Source organism: Lichenostomus cassidix, chromosome 10 (genome assembly GCF_008360975.1).
Source record: "Lichenostomus cassidix isolate B80296 chromosome 10, HeHo_3.0, whole genome shotgun sequence".
Lineage (NCBI taxonomy): Eukaryota > Metazoa > Chordata > Aves > Passeriformes > Meliphagidae > Lichenostomus > Lichenostomus cassidix.
The window spans coordinates 1410259-1431725 of record NC_139491.1 but is presented as its reverse complement, the minus strand read 5'-3'; the positions used below and the strand labels follow the sequence as shown (position 1 = coordinate 1431725).

Below are 21467 nucleotides of genomic sequence, written 5' to 3'. Positions count from 1 at the left end.
ATCTGGAGCTGCAGCAGCTTCTGCTGCATGTCAGCACAGATCTGCAGAGGCAGGCAGGATGGTTATGCTAATCCCACCTGGCTGCTCCATCCTATGGGAAACTCATTCATCAGGAATCCTGGGGTGCACCTTCTTTCAAAGGTTTTCCATCAGAGCTGTTTGTTTCCCTGGGAAGAGGCAGACAGAGAGGTGTGCTCTGGTAAGCTGTATCCCATTCTCAGCTGAGACCTGTGAGAACAAACAGCATCTTCACCTGCTGCTGTTCCAGAAGGAAACATCAGATCCTGTCCCTTAATGAGCCACTGTGGGTTCCATGTGTTTAAGGCTGTTATTTCAACGTGGTTTCTCCTCATTTTCTGCCATTTCACTCCCTTTATTTTAAAGCTGTTCCCTGTTTTCCCTTGGCAGTGCTGCCCCCAGTGCTGGTGCCTCGGCACACAGAGATTCCAGCCGAATTCCCACCCCTGGATGACTACAGCCACTCCATCCCAGAGAACACTAACTTCCCAGCAGGTATCGAGCCCCAGAGCAACTACATTCCAGGTACCTTGTGTCTTCCATACAGGGAGCAGAGGGAAGGGTCAGAGTGCTCAGGGAATCCTGCCTGGCTGTCCCACACTGGGAATCCTTCTTTCCATCGTTCCTCTGGAGTGGGAACCTGTGCAGAAATAGCTGGCAGCTGTAAATGTGGGCACTCAGCAGTGCTGAGTTTCATAGTTTCATAGCTTTGTTTCATTGGCTTTAAAATCACCTCTTCATCCAGTGCTACATCCTCAGTTTATTGTGAAATCTAAACTGAATGTTCGTGTTAGTTGTAAACTCCCTTCTTCATTCAGTGCTACATCCTCAGCTTACTGTGAAATCTAAACTGAATGTTCCCTTAGCAGGTTGAGATTTGAATGAAATTCAGCCATTTTGAGTAAAACTTTCCAAATTTCTGGTGGAATTGAGCTCTTCTATTTATGTATCTCTTTTACAAGCAATTTACACCTTATTTGCATGGACAAGTTATGCAGCTGCACTCCAGGAGAGGAGAAATATGTGGACAGAAATCTGCCTCCATGGCTTAAAGTTTCATGGGACTGAAAATCCGGATTTTTTTGTTTTCCCCTTCCTCTGTTACTCACAAATATGGATATCACCCTGGCTGTGCTGGCTCCTCCCTCCAGCAGCTTGAGAAAGAAAAGTAATAAAAAAGAATTTTGGCTCCTCGTGAATGACAAAGTGAATGGTTTTGGTGCCTAAAATGCAGACTTTTCAGTTGCACTGACAATGTGATGATTTTATGCTGCAGAGACCCCACCTCCAGGCTATCTGAGTGAGGATGGAGAAACCAGTGACCACCAGATGAACCCCAGCATGGATGCAGGTGAGTCACCTTTGGGGTTTTAATTTAGTGGCTGTGTCCCAAAGAAAGTTGAGTGTCTGGGTTTTCTCTCATTGCCACAAAAAGAAGTAACCAGGTTTGGAATCAGGTTACCTAATTGATGTTCAAATAATCTATGTATTATGTTCACACAGCCCATATAAATGTTCAGATGTCATGGATTTCCCTCATTATAGGAAAAAAGAAATAAATAAAGAAACCAGCTCAGATCAGTGTGAGAGGAAAGGTAAAAATGGGCTGCACCACTGTCTGCATCCATGGGACATCCAAGTGCAGATATTTCAAATATATACCCAGAATTTGTGGACCAAATTTACAGGTTTGAGGATAAAATTCTGGCAGTTTTTTGGTCAGACCTGTGTAGCCCAATCCAATACTCCATTGTCCCAAACCCAGCAGGATTGTGGATATAAAGTGTTACGTTTTTAATTCTATTTTGTCTGGCAATATACACCCAAGCTCTTTGATGTCCAGCTAACTAGGTTTGTCATGATAATACCTGAAATTTTGCTGGCTGCAAGTGAAAGTAAAACAGCCAAGTGCTTGCTCAGTTTGGAAAATTAATGGGTTAAATGTCAGTGAATTCCCTGTGAAGGAGCAGCAAAGTTGATACTTGAAAGCTCCTGTGAGGAGTAATAAACATCAGAGAAGCTGCAGTATCAAAAGTGAGCCTTCAGTGGGTTATCCTTCCAACAAGCCTGGGCAGCAGTGAAGATCCTGTGAGTGTTTTTCCTGGTGCAGATTCCATAGCAATAATTATCCCTTCTTGATTTTCAGGTTCTCCAAACTTATCACCAAACCCCATGTCTCCTGCACACAACAACCTGGGTGAGCACATGATCTCGGGAGCTGGGTGGAATTACAGCCAGGAGGGTGACATTTGAATGGTGTTGTGGAGGTTGTGCACTTCTTACAATGTTCCAGTGGTTTCAAACTGCCAGAGGGCAGCTTTGGATTGGATGTGAGGAGGGGATTGTTCCCTGGGAGGGTGGAATGCCAGAGTGCCCACAGAAGCTGTGGCTGCCCCTGGATCCCTGGAAGTGTCCAAGGCCAGGTTGGAGCAGCCTGGGATACAGGGAGGTGTCCTTGCCATGGCAGGGGATGGACTGGATGGGATTTAAGGTCCTTTCCAACCCAAACCATCCTAGAATTCTGTGATTCTGTGAGACTGAGCATGGCCTGAGCAGAGCGAAGTGGAGGAGCTTGGTTGGGGTGGGGCTGGAGAGTCCAGACAAGCAGGGAATGTGCAGGAATGGCAGTGAATGGAGAGGTCATGGCCAGCATTCCTGGAGCACCAGAGGTGTTTGTGGCTGGGGAATGCTGGGGGGGAGATACACAAACCACAGATGCACAGCAGGATTGCTCTGCCTGAGCAGCAGCTGCTTTTCCTCACCCAAAGCCAAGGTGCTCTGCAGTCTGCAGTCATCCTCCCCTCCAGCTCCATCCTGGGCACAGGGAACACATTCCAGCCCCATCCCTGTGACAGCCAACAGGGCAGCCCTGAGGAGAAGGGAGAGCAGCTGAACCTCTGAGACACCAGGAGAGGTTCTGTGGCTCTCTCTGTACCTCTGTTATCTCCCAGTTCCACCCTTTGTTTTCATTCTATCTCCATCACTCTGAGCTCTTGCCCTGTTGGAATTGCTCTCCCTGTGTGCCATAAAAATCCCTCCCAGCTCTGCCTGGCTGCAGGATCAGCTCCCCAACTGTTCATTAAGGCAGCAGACAGAGCCCACTTGAGATTTCTCTGGAATAACCATGGCCATAAAGTTTACATATGCTTTTAATCCTGGCACACAGGACTTTGACACTGCTCCAAAATTTGTCAGTCATTGGCTGACTTGTGAATATCTTGGGGCTGTTGAAGAGAGGATTTCTTTTTTTTTTCCCCCCTTTTTTATATAATATTGCCACGGTGACACAAAACTTTTATTTCTTTACCTGTTACAGCCCAGAACAGAATACATGACTGAATAATTTTTATTTCATTTTTTTTGTTGCAATCCATTTTGCTGCCTGGGATCTGGTGAAATTTTTCTTGCATTTTTTCCCTTTTTTCAACCTAAAAATAAAAAGCCAACTCGTGTAACAAACTCAACCTGGCAAGTGGTATCTGCCTTCCATAAGGCAGAAAGGATTTTCTAGGAAACAAACCCCCCATATCCTCCCTGACAGGGCCACTGCTTATTCACACATCAGATGTCTCAGGTGCTGTCTGGGGACAAGAAAAAGGAGCAGGTGAAGCTGGTAAAGCACAAGGAATCTCTTTGTAGTCTTGAGGAGCAGACAGCAGAGAAGCAGTTTAATTTACCAGCATTAAAAGACACCTTTAAGTTCTTGCAAACCATATTTATTGCTCTCAGGCAGGAGCTTCCACAAATGAAGAACTTCTTGTTGCTTTTGATTATATTGTAGATTTTTGCCTTTGAGGAAGCTACAAAATAATAAATGAAAGGGCAGCTGAGCCACACTTAAAATTGTCCAAGGGCAAAATTGTCATCACATGTCTGCTATAAATGGCTTATCTGCAGAGGAGCTGTTCCCAGGAGCTGATGCTCCCAGCCCAGGAAGGGACACTGGTGTCTCCACTCAGGAGCTGTTGGTGGCTGCTGACCTGCAGCACTCCTGTGATTCCATGGATAAGCAGAACTCCACTGCCTAGGGCTGGACTTTGCTCTGCAGGAGTCTAATGAGGCTTTCTCCGTGTATTTGTTGAGAAAATGGAATAGAAATTCAAACCCCACAGCAGTGTGGGCAAGGAGGGAGTTTCTCAGGGAGCTCTTGAGCAGAGCAGGGGCTTTTCCAGCTTTGCTATGAAGAAAATAATGTCCCAGGACTGATTTGTTTATTTGAGCAGAACTACCTGAAGCTTTTAAGACAGTTTACTTTGTGTAAACTGAACTTTGGACTTAAATCCCATGGCCATACTCCAGGGAATTACAGAGGCAATAAAGCAGCACGAGGCAAACCAAGTGTGACACCAGGGGCAGATTTTCCATGTCAGGCTGACACCTGGGATGGAAGTAGCTCAGGGAATTCCATCTTTCCATTCCCAGCCACAGCAGTGTTGCAAGGTAACATATTGGGATTTTTTTTTTTTTTTTGTATTCTCCTCTCAGTTTGTGTGTTGGAGTTGGAAGCATTTGAGTTTTGGTTCCAAATTACAGCTGTCAAGTTTTCAGTTGTCAAACATAAGCTTGAAGTGGAAGTCACAGATATCCAAGGATCTCTTCCCTAGTGCTGAAACACAAACCGAGGGAAATGCTAAACACAAAATGAGGGGAGAATTGCCAGCATTCTGTGGACATGGGGAATGAAGTGAGGGAGTTGAGGCTGGCTGAGCTCCAGCCCTGTGGTCACACACACATTGTTAGTGAGTCCCTTGGAGCACAGGAAATCCATTGTCAGGGATTGCTCCACAGGAGGACTTGACGCAGGAGCTGTCAGAGGAATGAGCGCATGGCCCGAGGTCACATCCACATCCCTCTGTCCCCTGTCCCCTGTCCCCTGTCCCGGGGCTAAGGCAGCCCTTGCTGGGTGCAGGGGGAAGGGAGCACCCACATCTCTGCAGCTCCTCATTTCCAAGGAGTTGGAAACATCTCCCAGTGAGTTCTGAGCCACACTGTGATCAACCACATTCCCTGGAAGGAGGGGAACAACTTCCCTTGTGCTCAGACAGAGGGAGCAGAGCAGGCAGCAGATTTTTCCCAGGACTTTCATCTGGCAGGGAGGATGCAGGACTGGGACCATCCCAGAGCCCAGGGGACCTTCTGACAGCAAAGCTCTTTCTGAGTCAAGGCTGAAATTGTGCAGAGATGATTCAGGCAGGATTTGCCTGGGTTTCATTTATCCTGTTTTATCGATTGTGTATCTCCTCGGGGTCCTTTGGCTTTAGCAGAGCTGCATTCTCTTCCTTTTCCCCAAACAGTAAAGCCATAAATTGGAAATGAATATTTAGGACAGCTCTCACACAAGAGGGAACCTGCCCATCCCACGGCAGCTTCAGCTGAAGTTTAAAACTACAAATCACAGGAGAAAGCAGCATCATTAAAACCTTGCTTGCAGTTTTTAGAGACAAGCTTTTCTTCAAACCAGGATTTTTTGGTTTATATCTTTCCTCAAGCTGCAAATAAGCTGGAAATAAAATTTCTGTACATTCTTCAGTGGGGAATCCACAGTTCCCTTGAGCCCCAACCAGGTGGAGGTGGTTTCTGAAGGAAAGGACCACAAAACCATGGAGAGCTTTCAGTGTTTTTATAACTTGAATAGCACCAACCTGAGGATATTACTTAAGGATCAACACAGGTTGATTTTTCTGGAGCTGAGCAGCCTTTTGATTAGAAAAGCACTTGCTGTGGAGTCAGAGCCCAGTCATGTGGAACTGATGTGTTTTCTTTGGTGGGTGGACCCACCTTGGGAGGCTCTGGGCAGAGCTGGTGTTTGCTGGGCCTCTCTCCAAACTGCTCTGGGGCCACAGGAGCCCAGAGCAGTCCTGAGGTGGCCACGGCTGCTGGGGGTGAAATGAGGCTGCTGCTGGAGAAATTTGCCTGGGGTGGCAATTTCCAGTGGGGAAACCAAATGTGCCATGCAGGAGGAAAAGGCAGGGACAGTAAACTCGTGTCACTCCTGGATGTGATGTGCAATACCTGTGCATAGCAAGAGAGGAGCTTGCTTTGAGCTGTAAAATGAAAATGGAGGAAGTGGCAGGTAAAAGCAGCTGGGAATGGGTATAAACTCCAAATTTCATGGACTTTGAAGACTGCTAAGGATTACAGAGTTCCCCAGATGCACTTCTGTTCAATTCCTTATTTGCTGTCAGCAAAGCTTGTAACAAAGCAGAAACCAAAGTGTTTTTCCTGATTATTGGCTGCTTAGGGAACTCTTCAGTGCAGCAATGGAGAGGAAGCCAATGTGTCCTTTGGCTGCTCCAAGCTGTGCCTGAAGGTTATGGAGTAACAGGTACAGGTGAGAAAAGACTCCCAAACCTCTTCAGAGACCCTGGGCAGTGTGAGAGGAGGCTGGGCTGGTAAAAAACTGTCTTGAACTTTTCTGGAGCTGATTTCTTAAGCCCCAGATTGTCCTAAGCCATGCAGGAGCAACAGATGGGAAAGCCTGTGGAAAAAGCTGGGTTTTTGCTGCTTGATGTTAACTCCTTGGCCAGATGGGAGCTCTTCTGTTCTGCCTTTAAGCACCATTTGAATGGGGATGAATTGGGGGGAGGACTGGAGGGAATTCTTCCCCTGCACTGGATGTGGAGAATAACACTTAGGAATTGGCTGAGCCTGCTCTCCACATACTGCTCAGGCTTGGCTCCCAGCAGGGCTGGGCACCTCCTTGTGCTGCATTTCCAGGAAATTTGACTTTTGAGCCTTGCTCTGCTGGAATCTCTGTGGCTTCAGTGGGAGCAGTGAACTCATTCAGTGCTGTTGTGTTGCCCAGCCTGCTGGGGGGAAGTGTGGCTTTCCTGGGGCTGCCTCAGCTCCCTCTGCCCCTCAGCTCCCTCTGCCCCTCAGCTCCCTCTGCCCCTTGGCTTCGATCCACGAGGCAAACCAGGACCCCAGGGAAAGAGCTGAGCCTTCACCTGCTGGCAAAATGGGTTTTCCTGTGATGCTTTGAGATTCAGCGCACTGGGAGAAAGGTTTTAAAATCACTTTGATGCCAGTGGTAAAGGCAGTTTGGGGCTTATTTCAGACCAGTTGCACCACTGCCAGAGAGGTCACAGCAGGGTCAGTGACAGGGAGAGTTGGATTTACTGGTTGGAAGTGCACAGATTTAGGGTGCAGCTACTGACAGCAGGTTTGTGCTTTATTCTTTCCAAGATACTCTGCTCTTTCCTTTTCTGTGTCTCTTTAAGGTACTGGTGACCTAAAAGTGATTCCACATTTCCTAGTAAACCTGAGTTTATTTTTTTACTTTCCCCCAAGTGTGAGGCTGCTCAGTGACACCCCACTTGCTCAGTAATACCTTCGACTATTTGTGATTGCTCCACGTGCCAGGAGCCCCAGGGGTGATGTCACCTCCGTGCTGTGGCCCATTAAAATGCAAATTCGGTTGAAGTGAGCCTGAGGAATGAAGCAGAACAATATCCCAAACCAGCTGAGGTTTTTTCCCATCCCCTTTTCCCTCACTGATGTGGCTTTTTTCGGGTGCAGATCTGCAGCCTGTGACCTACTGCGAGCCTGCTTTCTGGTGCTCCATATCCTACTACGAGCTCAACCAGAGGGTGGGTGAGACCTTCCACGCCTCGCAGCCCTCCATGACCGTGGATGGCTTCACCGACCCCTCCAACTCGGAGCGCTTCTGCCTGGGCTTGCTGTCCAACGTCAACAGGAACGCGGCTGTGGAGCTCACCCGGCGCCACATCGGTAACTCCTGCTCCTCCTTCCTTCCCTGCTTGTCCAGGGAAACACCTCCACAAAAACCTCCTCATTAGCAGTGCTGGGCTGGGAATATCTGTGGATTCCAGCAGGCTGATCTCCCGTAACACACTGATTGTGTTTTATCATTGTAATACAGAAATGCGCCAAGGAATGCTAAAATTGCTGCGTGTAATAGAATTTCGCACACTCTGTGGATCTGGGATCATTGTGTGTGTTGCTTTTCCCTCCTGCAGTGTTTTATTTTCTGACTGACTGTTTATACATGGAAACTGAGTTCCTTGATTGTCAGCTCAGTTTCCACTTTTCCTGCAAGGTCCCATCCAATTTGTTTTCAGTGAAACATGTGCTAAGTAGAACATCCCAAATTTCTTCAATGTTACAAAAAGGCAAAATTGCTTATTCTGTACTGTTTTCTGCTGACTCCTATCAAAAATCAACCTGATTTTTGTCCTAATTTTGCTCCCCTTTCTACCCTTTCCTGAGCAACAGGAGAATCCTCCCTCTTGCACAGGAGGATATTTCCTCATTTGTTTTGAAGATTATTTCTAACACCAAAAAAACTCCAATCCCTAAAACCCACCAATATTCAGAAATCAGATTTTAAATACAGCAGACTCCTACTCTGGTGGAGGATAAAAGCAACACATTCAAACAGGAATGTGAGACCACAGCAAACGTTGATTTGAGCAACAAAGTGTTCAACTTTGTTCCTTTATTAGCTGAGATTTGGATGATTTGTGTAAACACCTATGAGCAATGGATGTGTGTCCTTGTCCACAAAGTCATCTCCAGCTAAAGGCGAGGATTTGAAAGTGCTGTGGAATTTCATTCCAAATCATGGAGTAAATCACCAAACAGTCATGTCCAGCTGGGATGACTTTCAGAAGAAATGATGACTTTCATGTGTTAACTGATAGAACATTCATATGGAAAACAGCAGTGTGTGTGTTTGGAGGGAGCTGGCTGGGGCTGCAGGTACAATTCCAACTGGAATTGCTGCTCCTGCCTCCCTCAGCTCACCTGGCTCACGGAGCAGCTTGCTGGAATGGCCAGTGGGACAGAGTTTCCATCACTCATAGTCAACTGGTGCTTGTTGGGCTGAGGGGCTGCCTGGGGATCTGTCCAGCCCTGGGGCAGTTTGTCTGGCTGTTTCCCCCCTGAGGCCTGGCTGGGGCTGCAGTTTTCCAGGTTTATTCTCCCCTGAGGGTTGTCTGGTTGAGCTATCCCAGCCCTGGGGCAGTTTTTCCAAGTGTTTCCCCCCTCAGGGCTGGTTGGGCTGCAGCTTTCCCCGTTTATTCCCTGCTGACCCCCTGAGGGCTGCACTTTTCCGGGTTTATTCTCCCCTGAGGGCTCTCTGGGCTGGACTTTTCCCGGTTTATCCCCCTGAGGGCTGGTTGGGGCTGCAGTTCCAGGTTTATTCCCCCCTGAACCCCTGAGGGCTGCAGTTTTCCAGGTTTATCCCCCCGACTCCCTAAGGCCTGGCTGGGCTGCAGTGTTGCAGTTTTATTCCCCCTTTATCCCCCTGAGGGCTCTCTGGGCTGCCCTTTTCCCACTCTATCCCCCTGAGGGCTGCCTGGGCTGCCCTTTTCCCGGTTTATCCCCCTGAGGGCTCTCTGGACTGCACTTTTCCGGGTTTATTCTCCCTTGAGGGCTCTCTGGGCTGCCCTTTTCCCGGTTTATCCCCCTGAGGGCTCTCCGGGCTGCCCTTTTCCCGCTCCATCCCCTGTCCGTCCCTAGGCCGCGGCGTGAGGCTGTACTACATCGGCGGGGAGGTGTTCGCCGAGTGCCTGAGCGACAGCGCCATCTTCGTGCAGTCACCCAACTGCAACCAGCGCTACGGCTGGCACCCCGCCACGGTCTGCAAGATCCCGCCGGGTAAGGACCGACCCACCGGGAACGGGAACGGGGCACCGACTGCTCCTCAGGGGCTACCGGGGGCTGCGGGGCTCTCCCGCCCTCGGGAGCTTCCTGCAGAACCATGGAGTGCTTGCCGTCGGAAGGGCTGTGGAGCTCGGCCCGTTCAGCCTTGCTGCTCAGCTTGACCTGGGATGGGGAATCCACAGCCTCTCTGCAAAAATCTATTTTACCCTTTTTTAGAAGCAACCTGACAGTTCCAGCAGGGCATTTTGTACAGCCTAAGGTGGTGCTGGAAGGAGCTGCTGTGGAGGCTCCATTGTCACACTTCATTCATCCAACAGAGCAGAGTCTAAGCACAACTTAGAGCAGAACCTCTGAATTATTCCTTTTATCAGTCCATTGTTGTATTGTAATTATCTGATAGTCACTTCTGTTTGGACCTCTCTAAGTAAAAGGTAAGAAATTTCTCTTAGTTTAGATTCACACATAATAGATTTAAATTGCTACTTTTTTGCTGCTCTGTAGTAAAATCCCCTCCTCTGTGTGGATTAGTTTGTTCTGAAGAAATCACATTTGCAGACACCTCGTTGTTCTGGTTACAGTCTAAAGTTTTTGCTGAAAGATTACAAGAGAATTCATTTCATCTTATCTAGGAAGAAAAGGCTTTTTTTGTCAGATAAATGCAAAAAGCTGGTAAGAGAGGAGATGCTGTTTGAAATGGAATTTAGTTGTTTAGCTAGGCTTACAAAAGCTGACTTTTTCACAGTTAAAAGCATGTATATATTTAAAAACTGGACTTCTTTGTTTAGAAATATTTGATTGAGCTTGTCTTTCGAGAGCTCATCCACACGCTCCAAGCTCTGGCCCATGCTAATGGGTTTCCTTTCTCAGATGCAGCTGCCAGTGCTGCAAATTATGACTTAATTCTCCACCACATCACAGGAGTCCACCCTGGCTGCAGTCAACATCTGCAGACAAGAAGAGCCCACATTTCCGCTCTGGCTCCGTTTTTGGAGCCAACTCTCCCCACTTTTGCCACAGTCTTTGGCCTCCTTTTCTTCAAATCTTTGCTGGTTTGAAGCAGTTCCTTCATTCCTTTGTTGGCAGGATCGAGTCATTCCCACTCCTTTCCCTGGAGAGATCTGTTCCCAAGCCTCAGCACTGGGATCCTCCTGGAGGTTATTCCTCCTTCTCTGAGCTCAGCCTGGCCCTGACGCTTCCACCCTTCCAATTTCTTGTTCCCTTCCCTCCAAACTCGCTGAGATTCCAGCCCCGTGGGCTCTCCCCTGATCCCAGCAGTGGGCAGTGCTTCCTGCAGCTGCTGTGGTCACCCTTTGCTCCACACCAGATGACCCTGAGTGCAGCCCAGGATACGAGGCTCACAAGTGATTTTTAGCAAAACACAATTCATCCCACTCCAAATGTTGTTTTTCAGCCTTGGCCCATGTGTAATCCCAAATGAGCCTTAGCTGAGTGCCTGGTTTTGGAGTTTAACTTGTTTATGGTTATGTGGGAGAAAGCAAAGGTAGCAACACTTTTTAAAATAGTGCTGTATTTATTTATTTATTTAAATGATGAAGGATGTTATTCTATTTCACCTTTTTCCCCTAAGAACAGTTGAATAAGTTGTTCTCAGTCTTTTAGCTGGGGCTAAACATCAGGGGAAAAACTTCAGTTTTAAAAGGCAAGTGTTTGGCACTTGTTAGAGAAATAGAAGAGAGGATTTTAGCAGGAGCAGCCCTGTCCCCAGCCCTGTCCCCAGCCCTGTCCCCAGCCCTGTCCCCAGCCCTGACAGCCCCTTTAACCCTCAGAGCTGCTTCCTGTGTGTGTCAGAGTGGTTTCACTTCAGAACTTCCCCGTTCTGCTGACAGACTCTGTGTTAATCCAGCACCAGGGAGCTCCTATTTTTAGCCTGTGCATTCCTTCTCTGCAGGCCCTGCAGGGATCTCTGTTGCTGAGTGTTCAGTCATAGTCAGGCTTTAAATTACTATGGGTGGGAAATATTGTCCAGGAGGAGAAGGAGGTTCCTCAGGAGGATCCCAGGTCTGGTCTCACTGGTCACAGTCTGCTGGGGGGAACTCCAGCATTCAGAATTCTCTCCTTTACCTTCTTCCTATGAAAAAAGGAATTCCTCAGTCCCTCTCTCTGGAACTGTGTGTGGCACATGGCAAAGCAGCCTTGAGTTCTTGCTGTGCTCTGAAAGAACTGCAAGTCTCAATCCCATTAAGCCTCGTCCTTGTCGTGTTCTTTCCCAGAACTGGAATTCTCAGTCCCGTTAAGCCAACCCCTCGTCCTTGTGGTGTTCTTTCCCCCAGGCTGTAACCTGAAGATCTTTAACAACCAGGAGTTTGCAGCTCTGCTGGCCCAGTCGGTGAACCAGGGCTTCGAGGCAGTGTACCAGCTGACCCGCATGTGCACCATCCGCATGAGCTTCGTCAAGGGCTGGGGCGCCGAGTACAGGTGGGGATCCAAGGGGCTCTGCTCTGCCTCTCCTCTCACTGCAGCCACCAGAGTCCTGCAGAGGTGTTTCATCCCTGCAGGAGGGGAACCAGCCCAGTGCAGGAGCTCCATGGGTTGTAGCTCTTGGGAATGTGTTGATCTCGTTGTGGGATACACCAGGAAGGCCACGAGTTTGGTCAGTGTGAGCTTTACCTGGAGCACAGCAGATAAAACCACATGGTCCATGTAGGAAATACTACATTGTTTTTCTTAAAATTAGATGTGTGTTTGATGGTTGGAGTGTCTTGTGAGTGAACTTCTATCAAGACAGGATTATAGAATGGTAGAATGATCTGGGTGGGAAGGGACCCTGAAGCCTATCCAGTGCCACCCCTGCCATGGCAGGGACACCTCCCAGTATCCCAGGGTGCTCCAGCCTGGCCTTGGACATTTCAGGGATCATGGGACAGCCACAGCTGCTCTGGACACCCTGTGCCAGGGCCTCCCCACCCTCACAGCCAGGAATTCCTTCCCAATATCCCATCTATCCCTGCCCTGTGGCAGTGGGAAGCCATTCCTTGTGGCCTGTCCCTCCATCCCCTGTGGAAGTACAGTGTGAGTGCTTCCCATGGGTTGGATTTAATGCTTCTTTTATCAGGGACTAATGGGATTAAAATAAAAGCAGATTGGCTTGAAAATTTCTATTTGAAAAAACTGTGAGAGTTGCTGCAAAATTATAGTTAAATACTATAGTTAAAATTATAGTTAAATCTCCTGATCCTTTCCTTAGGGCTTGCCGTAGGGCAAATACTTCAATGTGGGAGCAACAGGATGCCTGTTTTTCCCAGTGACTACTGAGGATCAATGGAGATGCAGGAGGTCTGGTGTGTGGGGTGGATGATGTGGTTACTGTGACCCCACAGGGACAGTGGAGATGCTGTGGGAACAGAGTATTCCATAGGCTGTGCTCTGTCACCCCACTGGTGAGCAAACATCCCAGGGAGACAAGTCAGGGATCGATGGTACAAGCAGGGGAGATGAAATTCATTGGAAAATGGGTGGTGTTTGCTGAGAGGGAAAGCTGGGGAGGATTTAAGCCAAAAGTGATGTGGAAATATCTGCCTCTGCACCCTTTAAATCTGTGGCCTTACTGAAGCTCCATGCAGTCACTGCTGTTCTGGGGCTGCTGTGCTGCTGCGGCTGGGCAGGAGGGGCAGTGCCTGGGATCAGCTGCAGCCTGAGCCCTGCACGTTACTCTGCCACTTTCTTCATTTCTCCAGATGTTTGGAGTCCATTTTGTTTTGAAATTGTCCTGAGCTGGGGCCAGAGCAGTTCAGGGTTGGCTCCCAGCCAGGCACTAATGAGCTCCAGACGAGCGTGACTTACGGAAAGTCAGGGATTCCCAGGGGGCTCGGGAGGCACCGAAACCCTGAGCTCACAGCAGAGCTGCTCTCCCCATGCTGCTGCTCCTTGCCACAGAATCCTCCATCTGATGGCTCTCTCAGAGCACATTGGGCTGGTGAAGTGATTCAGAGCTGGAGATGTTGCTGTGGGAGCAGCAGCCAGAGTGCTGTTCTCTGATTCCTGCTTCACCCTTGGGCAGTGTGGACTGGGGGGTTTGGTGCTCCTGTGCCAGGGATTTGGGGCAGGGAAGGGGAGAAGCCAATTCCATGAGCAGCCTGGGATGCACAGGGACAGGATAATGGAGGGAGCTGAGGGCACCCCCAGGCACAGATCCCTTGTCACCTGTGGTTTGTCCCTGGGCCCCACAGACTTGAGGTTCTCCCTCCCACTCCCAGACTCCAAGGACAGCTCCTGTGGGAAGTGAGGGTGAAAAGCAAGGCTGTTTCCAGGCTGTTTCTCTTTGTAATCTCCCTCCTCCACAGCAGCTGTCCCTGTCTGGAACAAGACCTGGGCTGTGCCTCAGCTCAGGAGGGAGAGCTCCTTGCTCCATGGCTTGGCCGCCCTTGCCATCCTTTCCTCCCCATGTGGAGATCTCCAGGGGGTCTGACCTCAGGGGGAATGACAGGAGAGGGGAGCAGGGGTTTGTGCAGGGAACGTCAGAGTGGTGAGCTCTGGGAGCCCATGGGTGCAGGAAGGAGTCTGAAGGGCTCGGGGTGAGCTCTTCCAGCACTGCAACATTCTGCTCAAACTCAGGGATGCAATAAAAAGTGAATATCCTTGTCTTGTGCACAGGGAAACTGAACATACTTGGTGAACACTCACCTTGCTGTCTGACTAGGAAAAGTCTGCAAAGGGAAAATGAAGGATTTTGCTTAGATCAACAGTTTCCTTTCCCTTCAGGGAACCAGCTGCCTGTTCCCAGGAATCTGGGCAGTAAATAGTGAGTTGCTCTTGTGGGATCAGAACAAATGTGAAGGGACAAGGTGGGTTTTTAAAAGAAATCAGTGGCACAGGCCAGAAGCTGTCACAGAGGAGAGCCATTCCTTTGGCCAGGGGGGTGTGTAAGCAGGAAGGAATGCTCAGGAGCTGTGAAACCTTTGACATTTGTTGAGTTTGTCAGTCCCATGGAGTTGTTGTGTGTTCTCTCCCCTGGCAGGAGGCAGACTGTGACCAGCACTCCCTGCTGGATTGAGCTGCACCTCAATGGGCCCCTGCAGTGGCTGGACAAGGTCCTCACCCAGATGGGCTCCCCCAGCATCCGCTGCTCCAGCGTCTCCTAAGGAAACTCCTCCTGGCATCCCGTGGGAGGAACAAAGACTCTGGAAAACCCTTAGCAAAAGGCATAGTAAACGACTCCCCAGTTATTCAAGCGATGAGAAAAAAAATCTGCTTTAAAAAAAGAAAAGAAGTGGGTTTTCTTTGTTTTGTTGTTGTTTTGGTTTTTTTTTAAATACCCATTTAAGCCACTTCCACTGAAACTGTCGGCACTTTGGTTGGGATGCTCCGGGGCCACTGCAGTTGGAATTTGGAGCTGGAGTTGGTGAGGATGAAGAGCTGGGTGTTGTCTCAGTGGTGCCAGCCTGGCCCCGGGGCTGTGTGAGCACACAGAGCCATCCCAGCTCCCAGGAGACTTTCCCTTTCCCTCACCCACCTCCAGGCTCTGCTCCTGCAGCATCCCAGGAACACCAGAGCTGTGGGACTCTGGGATGGCTCCTGCATTCCTTCAGCATCCACTGATCCACACCCAGCACCGCAGCAGCAAGGGGGGAAGAGGCATTTCAAGCACCCAAAAGAACGAATTCCCCCAGGAGTGTTCCAAAAAGGAAGGAATTTCCCACACTGGACTTCCAGCAAGAAGGCAGAGTGTTGCATGCTGATGCCCTCATGGATCAGCCTGGATTCACATGGAGCAAAAAGCCCAATCTGAGGCTCTTGGTGGTGTTGCTGCAGCGATTTTTGACTGGAGCTGCTCCCAGATGGACAATTGTCCCGTGGGGAGCCCAGCCTGGAGCAGTTCAGCCTCTGCTCTCTGCAGTCTGTGTGCATTAACTGCAGGAAGTCTGGGCTGTGTTTTCCCAGTGCCTGCCTCTCCCAAAGGCCCAGGTGGAACAGGGATGGAATGCCAGCAGCCTGGAGCAGGGGATCTCGTGCTGTCACATGCAGCAGCCAGGACATCTCAGACACAACCACCCCTCTGTGTAAAACTTGTTCCAGCTGATGGAAATGCTCTAAGATGTGTTTTTGCCTGGAGAAATTGGGAGAGTGTGTATTTACTTGTATTATAAAATGTTCATTTTAAATATACATGCTCCAGACTGTTTAATATTTTTTTTCCCTGCAGCAACTGTCGTGGCAAACAACTTCCACAACTGGAAAAAAACCCTTAGCACTTGTTTTTATGGTTCACATTTGCCAAATAAGTCTCATAACTTTGTCAGTGCTGTCCAATTATCTGTTTCTTTATATCTGCAGTGAATATCTTATGCATTTGTGCCAAAATATTAGAGGGGGAGGGGAGAAAGTGATAATCAGTTTCCTATGGAAATCTTTTTTTCTTGTTTTTTTTATCTATGAAATACAAGCTGGATGTGGCTGTGGGAAGGACTGACTGGGATGGACTCGAGGATGGTTTTGATGAGGCTTTAGTCCTGCAGAGTTCTGTGCTCCCAGATGTGGACAGCTGTGGCAGTGCCCTGATCCACTGGGGGAACTGATTGGATCAAACACCCACCAGGAATTTCACTTTTCCAACTGCTGCTTCCTCTGAGAGCTCTGAGAGCTCTGCCAGCCTCTCGTGGTTTGCCAGATTCCTCCTGCAGCTGGGGGAGGAGATGCCACCAGAACAGACCCCAGAGGCCACTGCTGCTGCTGGAAATGCAGGTGAAGGGATGGCTTAGAGAGTGTCCTTCCAGAAACAAGAAAGTACCTTTTTTAAATGTATGAAGTTTAAATTCTGAGGAAGGCTCTCCGTGGTGGATGTGCTCCTGATGATCCAGGCACTCTGGAATATCCTCTGCAGAGTTTGGACTGGAGCTTTTCCTGTGCAGCACAGCAGCAGCAGCACTGCAGGCTTTTAGGATGTTTAATTTGTTACATTTTACAAAGTGTCTGATTTGAGTTGCACCTCTGATTGCACAGACTGGGGCAAGAAGACATCTGTATAAAATGGGATTTTTTTTGGTCACTTAAGGAGGTCTGTTGCCACCATGGATTGGTTCAGCATTGATGTTCAGATTCAGGTTTCTAACACAGCTGCAAACAACAATTTGTCCTGAATTTTGTAGAAATATTTGACTTCTGGCTGTTTTAATGAGAGGGGGGAAAAGATCTGCTCTGTAAAATGGCCTCAGATTTCCACCCTGAGTGTCTTATTTGCTTATTTTGGTGACAAACTGTTGTTGTACTGATAATGACAGAGGAAATTGAACTCTGGTTCCTCCTGTACTAACAACAAAAATGACATCTGAAATTCCAGAGTCAGGTGATGGGGTGAGCAGAGCCCAGCCACAAATGGGAATAAATCCCAACTTTAATATGAAGTTTGCACACAGAGTCACCTCCTCAGCCAGCCTGGATTTCCGCTGGGAACCAGATCTACAGCTCCTTGCTAAAGGATAATTAATTGCTGACCATTATTAATTGAGGCCTTTGAAACCCAGGATTCAGATGATGCATAAAAACTTTGGATAATCTCCCCTCATCATCCCTTAAGTGAAATGACTTGCAGTGGAAAATGTGAGCTGGCCCAGCAGTGCAGTGAGATAAAGAGCAGATTATCTCCACTCTAGTATTAATTTCCTCTCTCCCCTTTGTTTGCTGCTCACTGATTCATTGAAGCTCTGTGGGTTCTGGAGTTCCCTTGGACAGTCCAGCAGAGTCCTGAGCCCTGGCCAAAGGAAGGGATGAGGCTGGAGCAGGGTGAGCCCAGGGATGGCCTGGGATGGTCACAGATGGAAGGGAATTGCCACCCCTGTGCCACCAAGGACAGGCAGCAGGACACTGGGGCACACAAGGACCTGGCTGCTGGCAGATGACACTGAGTGCTCTGTGCTTTTCCACGCCTCTGGTGATTTGTTTATTGTTAATGTACTGAATTGCAGGTTGTGTTTTGTGTTAAGCTTGTCTTAGAAGTAATCCAGTGCTGTGCATTTGATTTAATCTCCAGCAATCAGTGTGCATATGCACAAAGATGGGAGAAATCCAATCAGAACACATTTCCCTGGAGCTCTGCCCATGTGCCAGGAAAAGGCTGAGGGGACCCTCGGAGTTACTCCCAGCTTCCTCCCCCTTGGATCAGCGTAGTTGAGCCCTCAGGACTCCTTTGGCTGCAGCACATTCAGGACTCATCTCAAGCAGCAAGTGGTGACATCTGCGCCTTGTGCTGCTTCCTAACTGGAAAAGCAGGAGGAGCCCAGCCCAGTGAAGGACTTCAGCCACATCCCAAAGCATCCAGGAGCTTTCCTGGTTCTCTGAGGTACTGGGTAGGCAGGAGGATGGCATGTCATGGATATGCTGAGCTCAGATGAGAACCAGGCCCTCTCTAGTGCTCTGAGCTGTGTGGTTGAGAAGTTCAGTGGTTTTTGCTATGTACATGCTTTTGTATTTATGTGTCTTTCTCGAATATTCAGATGAATCCAATATTTAATTTTTAGCAGAAGGGGCAATTAAGGACTCAGAGTATTAAATCTTCCATCTGTTCCTTGCTGATGATGCTGGAAATGAGGAGTTTGTGATGGGAGAACAGAGTCCCCTGAGCCCTGGGGAGCCACGGTGCTGCTGCTGCACCACGTTGGGGTCCCAGATGGGCCCTTTGTGCTCCTCAGGGCTTGGTGAGGCTTTAAAAACCAAAAACTCTTCCTCCAGAGCTGCTTGGGTCACCTTGTGCCCCTGCAGTGTGTGGGCAGCCCTGTGTCTGTGGTGGGACACAGCAGCTCTGTCCCACGGGATGGATCCATAGGAGCATGTTTGTGTTTAGTGGTTAGAATTCCTCCCTCACTGTGCATCCCTCACTGTGCCACCTCCTGCTTTCCCTCGGCAGCATTACTCTGTTTGTTACTCCAGGCCTGTCCCATGTACTCCCCTTTCCATGTGAAACTGTAAGGTCTGTTTTTGACATTTTAATAAACTTTGATTTGAAAACTGAGGCTCGTGAGCAAATCAGGCTGTTGGAAGGGTGCATTTAAGGACCCAAAATCTCAATTTGGGGTGTTGCCATCACAGGTAATTGGGAGACAGCAGCACCTTTAGGTTTGTGTAATGAAGGTCATTCCCAGTAAAGCACACAAGAGCTCAGTGCCAGGTAAGACCTTTGTTCTTTTTACAGTTGGCAGTTTTGGTCAAGAATTTAAAGCCAAATATATAAAAAATACTTTAAAAATTGCATCTACTTCTTTTAACTAACAGGACTCAAGGGTGAGTAGAAGTGGAGCTCTGTGCTCCAAGCATTTATTGTCCAATTGCTGGAGAAGTCAGCCATAGCTGAGCATTGTGTTCAAACTGCCACTGCCATCTCACCAGAGGGGTGGGAACTGGGGAACTGTTATCAACTCAGGGAGTTAGGGAACTCTGTTATCAACTCAGGGAGTTGGGGAACTCTGTTTTCAACTCAGGGAATTAGGGAACTCCATTCCCAGCTCAGGAGAGCAGAGGCAGCTGAGGAGCATTCAGTGCTCAGTGCTCAGTCCTGTCACAAGCAGAGCCTGAATTCCTGCGGTGTCTCCGTGTGGAGGAACTGCAATTCTGTGCTGCAGACACAAGTCCAGCCAATAAATCCTGGAGACAAACCTTAGAGAACAGATTCCACCCACCTCCTCCCCGATAAGCTGTTCCATGGCTGCACTGTGCTCCCAGTGGAGAAGTTCTCCTGATGACCCCCAGGCTGGATTTTGGGCTGTTGCTCTGTGATGAGCTGTGTCTGCTCCTGCAGGCAGAATTCAACAGCGCTGTGGATGGAGGGTGGGCAGGGCAGGTGCCATCCCAGGGGACAGTGACAAATCCCTGGCATTCCATGGCCTCACAGCAGGACTGTCCAGAGAGCCCCGGGAAGGACCCAAGGCACACCATGATCCGTGCTGTGAACTCCTCATGGCCCTCCCAGGGTTTCTGTGGAATTCTCTTTTTTTGGGTTGTTTTTCCTGACAGGATTTACGAGAACACTTTTTCCACTCTGTTTTCCAGCGATGTGGTAATGAAGGGTCTCGTCCAGGCTTTGTGCTGGGCTTGCCAGAACTCTGCACACTGCAGTGAATCCCTGCTGAGCTGGGGGCTCTGCTGGTTGTCACCTGGAGACACCAGGGATTCCAGTATCCCTATCTTCCCCACTGGGAAATGGGGAATGGGAGGAATTAAAAATCTCAAAGCCTCCTCACAGCTAAAAAAAGGAGTGGGTTGGCATTGCCTGGAATTCGTGGTTCAGGCCAAGGGGGTTGGTTTGCAGTGGCAGGAAAGTGTTTGCCATCCCAGACCTGTCCCTGCAGCCTGGCATGGCCAGTAAGACTGGAATGCCTGAGCTGGGAATGCTGGAGCAGCAACCAGGAACTCTGAAACTGGAGCTCCCTAGCTGGGACAGGGATGTAAAGCCTGGAGGTGTCCCTGCCCATGGCACAGATGGCACTGGGTGGCCTTCAAGGTCATTTCCAACCCAAACCATTCTGGGATTCTGTGGAAACCAATTGGGAATTCTTTTGTTGCTGCTACACAAACTGAGTGACAGACAACTTTCAGGTGTGCTTTTCCACTAATGCCCCTTTTATTCATTTCTGTAACTTCTTACTTTGTAAAGAAATTCTGTAGCCAAAACCAAAGGGTCTCTTCAGAAAAAACCCCAAACAACCCACAAAAATATAAGCTACCAGCAAAGTAAACCTTGATTTTAAACCACAACACCCTCAAAGTACCATTAAATTATTTCCCAGTGTCTCCAGCCACATTTCCTGCCTCCATGATTTGTGCACCTAAGAACAAGACACGTATTTACAATAAAAACATGTTTGAGAGAGTTCTGAATGTGGGAATGAGCTGCTGCTACCTTGTAAGAAGGCAGCAAAGCACAGGATTTTAATTGATATGATCTCATTAAATTGAAATAGTCACATCTCTATCACATCTAAAGAATGGGTTTATAAAGTGTCCAAGTCCATTGTTTTCTTCACTGCCTCAACTTCATTCCCTTGGCACTTCTGCCATTTATCACCATTGCACAACAAAGATTTAAAAAGGGCAAAAAAAGTCTTCAGCTACCAAGAAGTCAACATGGAAAACCATTCCCTGCTTGGAATGAACCACCTTCAGGTCTTTTTTACATTCTCTGTGCTGGGAAAGGATGGAGGGAATGGGAGAAGGCAGAGCCACCTGGCAGCTGGCTGGGAAGGTGTCCCTGGCAGGTGTTTCCTTGGATGTCTCTGTGTATTCCAGGATATTTCCTCCCAAAGCAGGTGGTTTACTGTGGAGAAGCTCCTGCTCAGGCTTTAGCTGAGAAACACTTTCAAACTGCCAGTGAGGCTTCAGTTCTTGTCCTTAAATTCTGCAGTTTTGACCTTGGAAATGATTCCCAGCATTCCAAGGAACTCATTATTTACATTCACCTTTGCTTCATCATAAAAAAAGACAGTGAATTCAAGACCCATTGTGAAAATGCCTTCAGAGTGTAAAGCCATCCAATCACTGATAGCAAACCAGGATCTTGGAAATTTAGTGGACATTGGAAAAGTGAATTTAAAAATTCCTAAGGGTGCTTGAGAGAGTGGATTTTCAGATTGTTAAGGAATTCCTGGGGCAAAGACAAGCACTGGAGGGTCAGACTCTTCCATCTGGGAATCTGTTGGATCCTCTTCCCTGTGCCTGCAGCAGAGGAGGAGCCAGGATAGCATTGTTCCTTTCCCCCCTCACTCCTCACCAGCCTCCACCTTCCCTCCTGTTCTTCCTTCCTTCATGTCCATAATTCCAGTGCCATGTGCTGGTGTGGAAGTGATGATGCACTTGACCAGGCAATTCCTTCTGGTTTG

At 48.6% G+C, this 21467-nt stretch overlaps 1 protein-coding gene across 2 annotated transcripts in view; it reads left to right on the top strand.

Annotated features, from left to right (window-relative positions):
• The window catches only part of SMAD3 (SMAD family member 3), a 67556-nt gene extending 48949 nt beyond the window's left edge, over positions 1-18607 (top strand). Inside the window, exons 3-9 of one of the 2 annotated variants that reach the window (XM_085070253.1) lie at positions 409-513; positions 1295-1369; positions 2165-2215; positions 7537-7749; positions 9502-9639; positions 11937-12081; positions 14621-18607. In XM_085070253.1, the coding sequence (XP_084926379.1) occupies positions 409-513; positions 1295-1369; positions 2165-2215; positions 7537-7749; positions 9502-9639; positions 11937-12081; positions 14621-14744 (851 nt within the window). In that variant the 3' untranslated portion in view covers positions 14745-18607. Of the gene's footprint in view, positions 1-408; positions 544-1294; positions 1370-2164; positions 2216-7536; positions 7750-9501; positions 9640-11936; positions 12082-14620 lie in introns of both variants that reach the window. The other variant, XM_085070252.1, reaches the window with a different exon arrangement.
• Positions 18608-21467: the final 2860 nt, after the last annotated feature.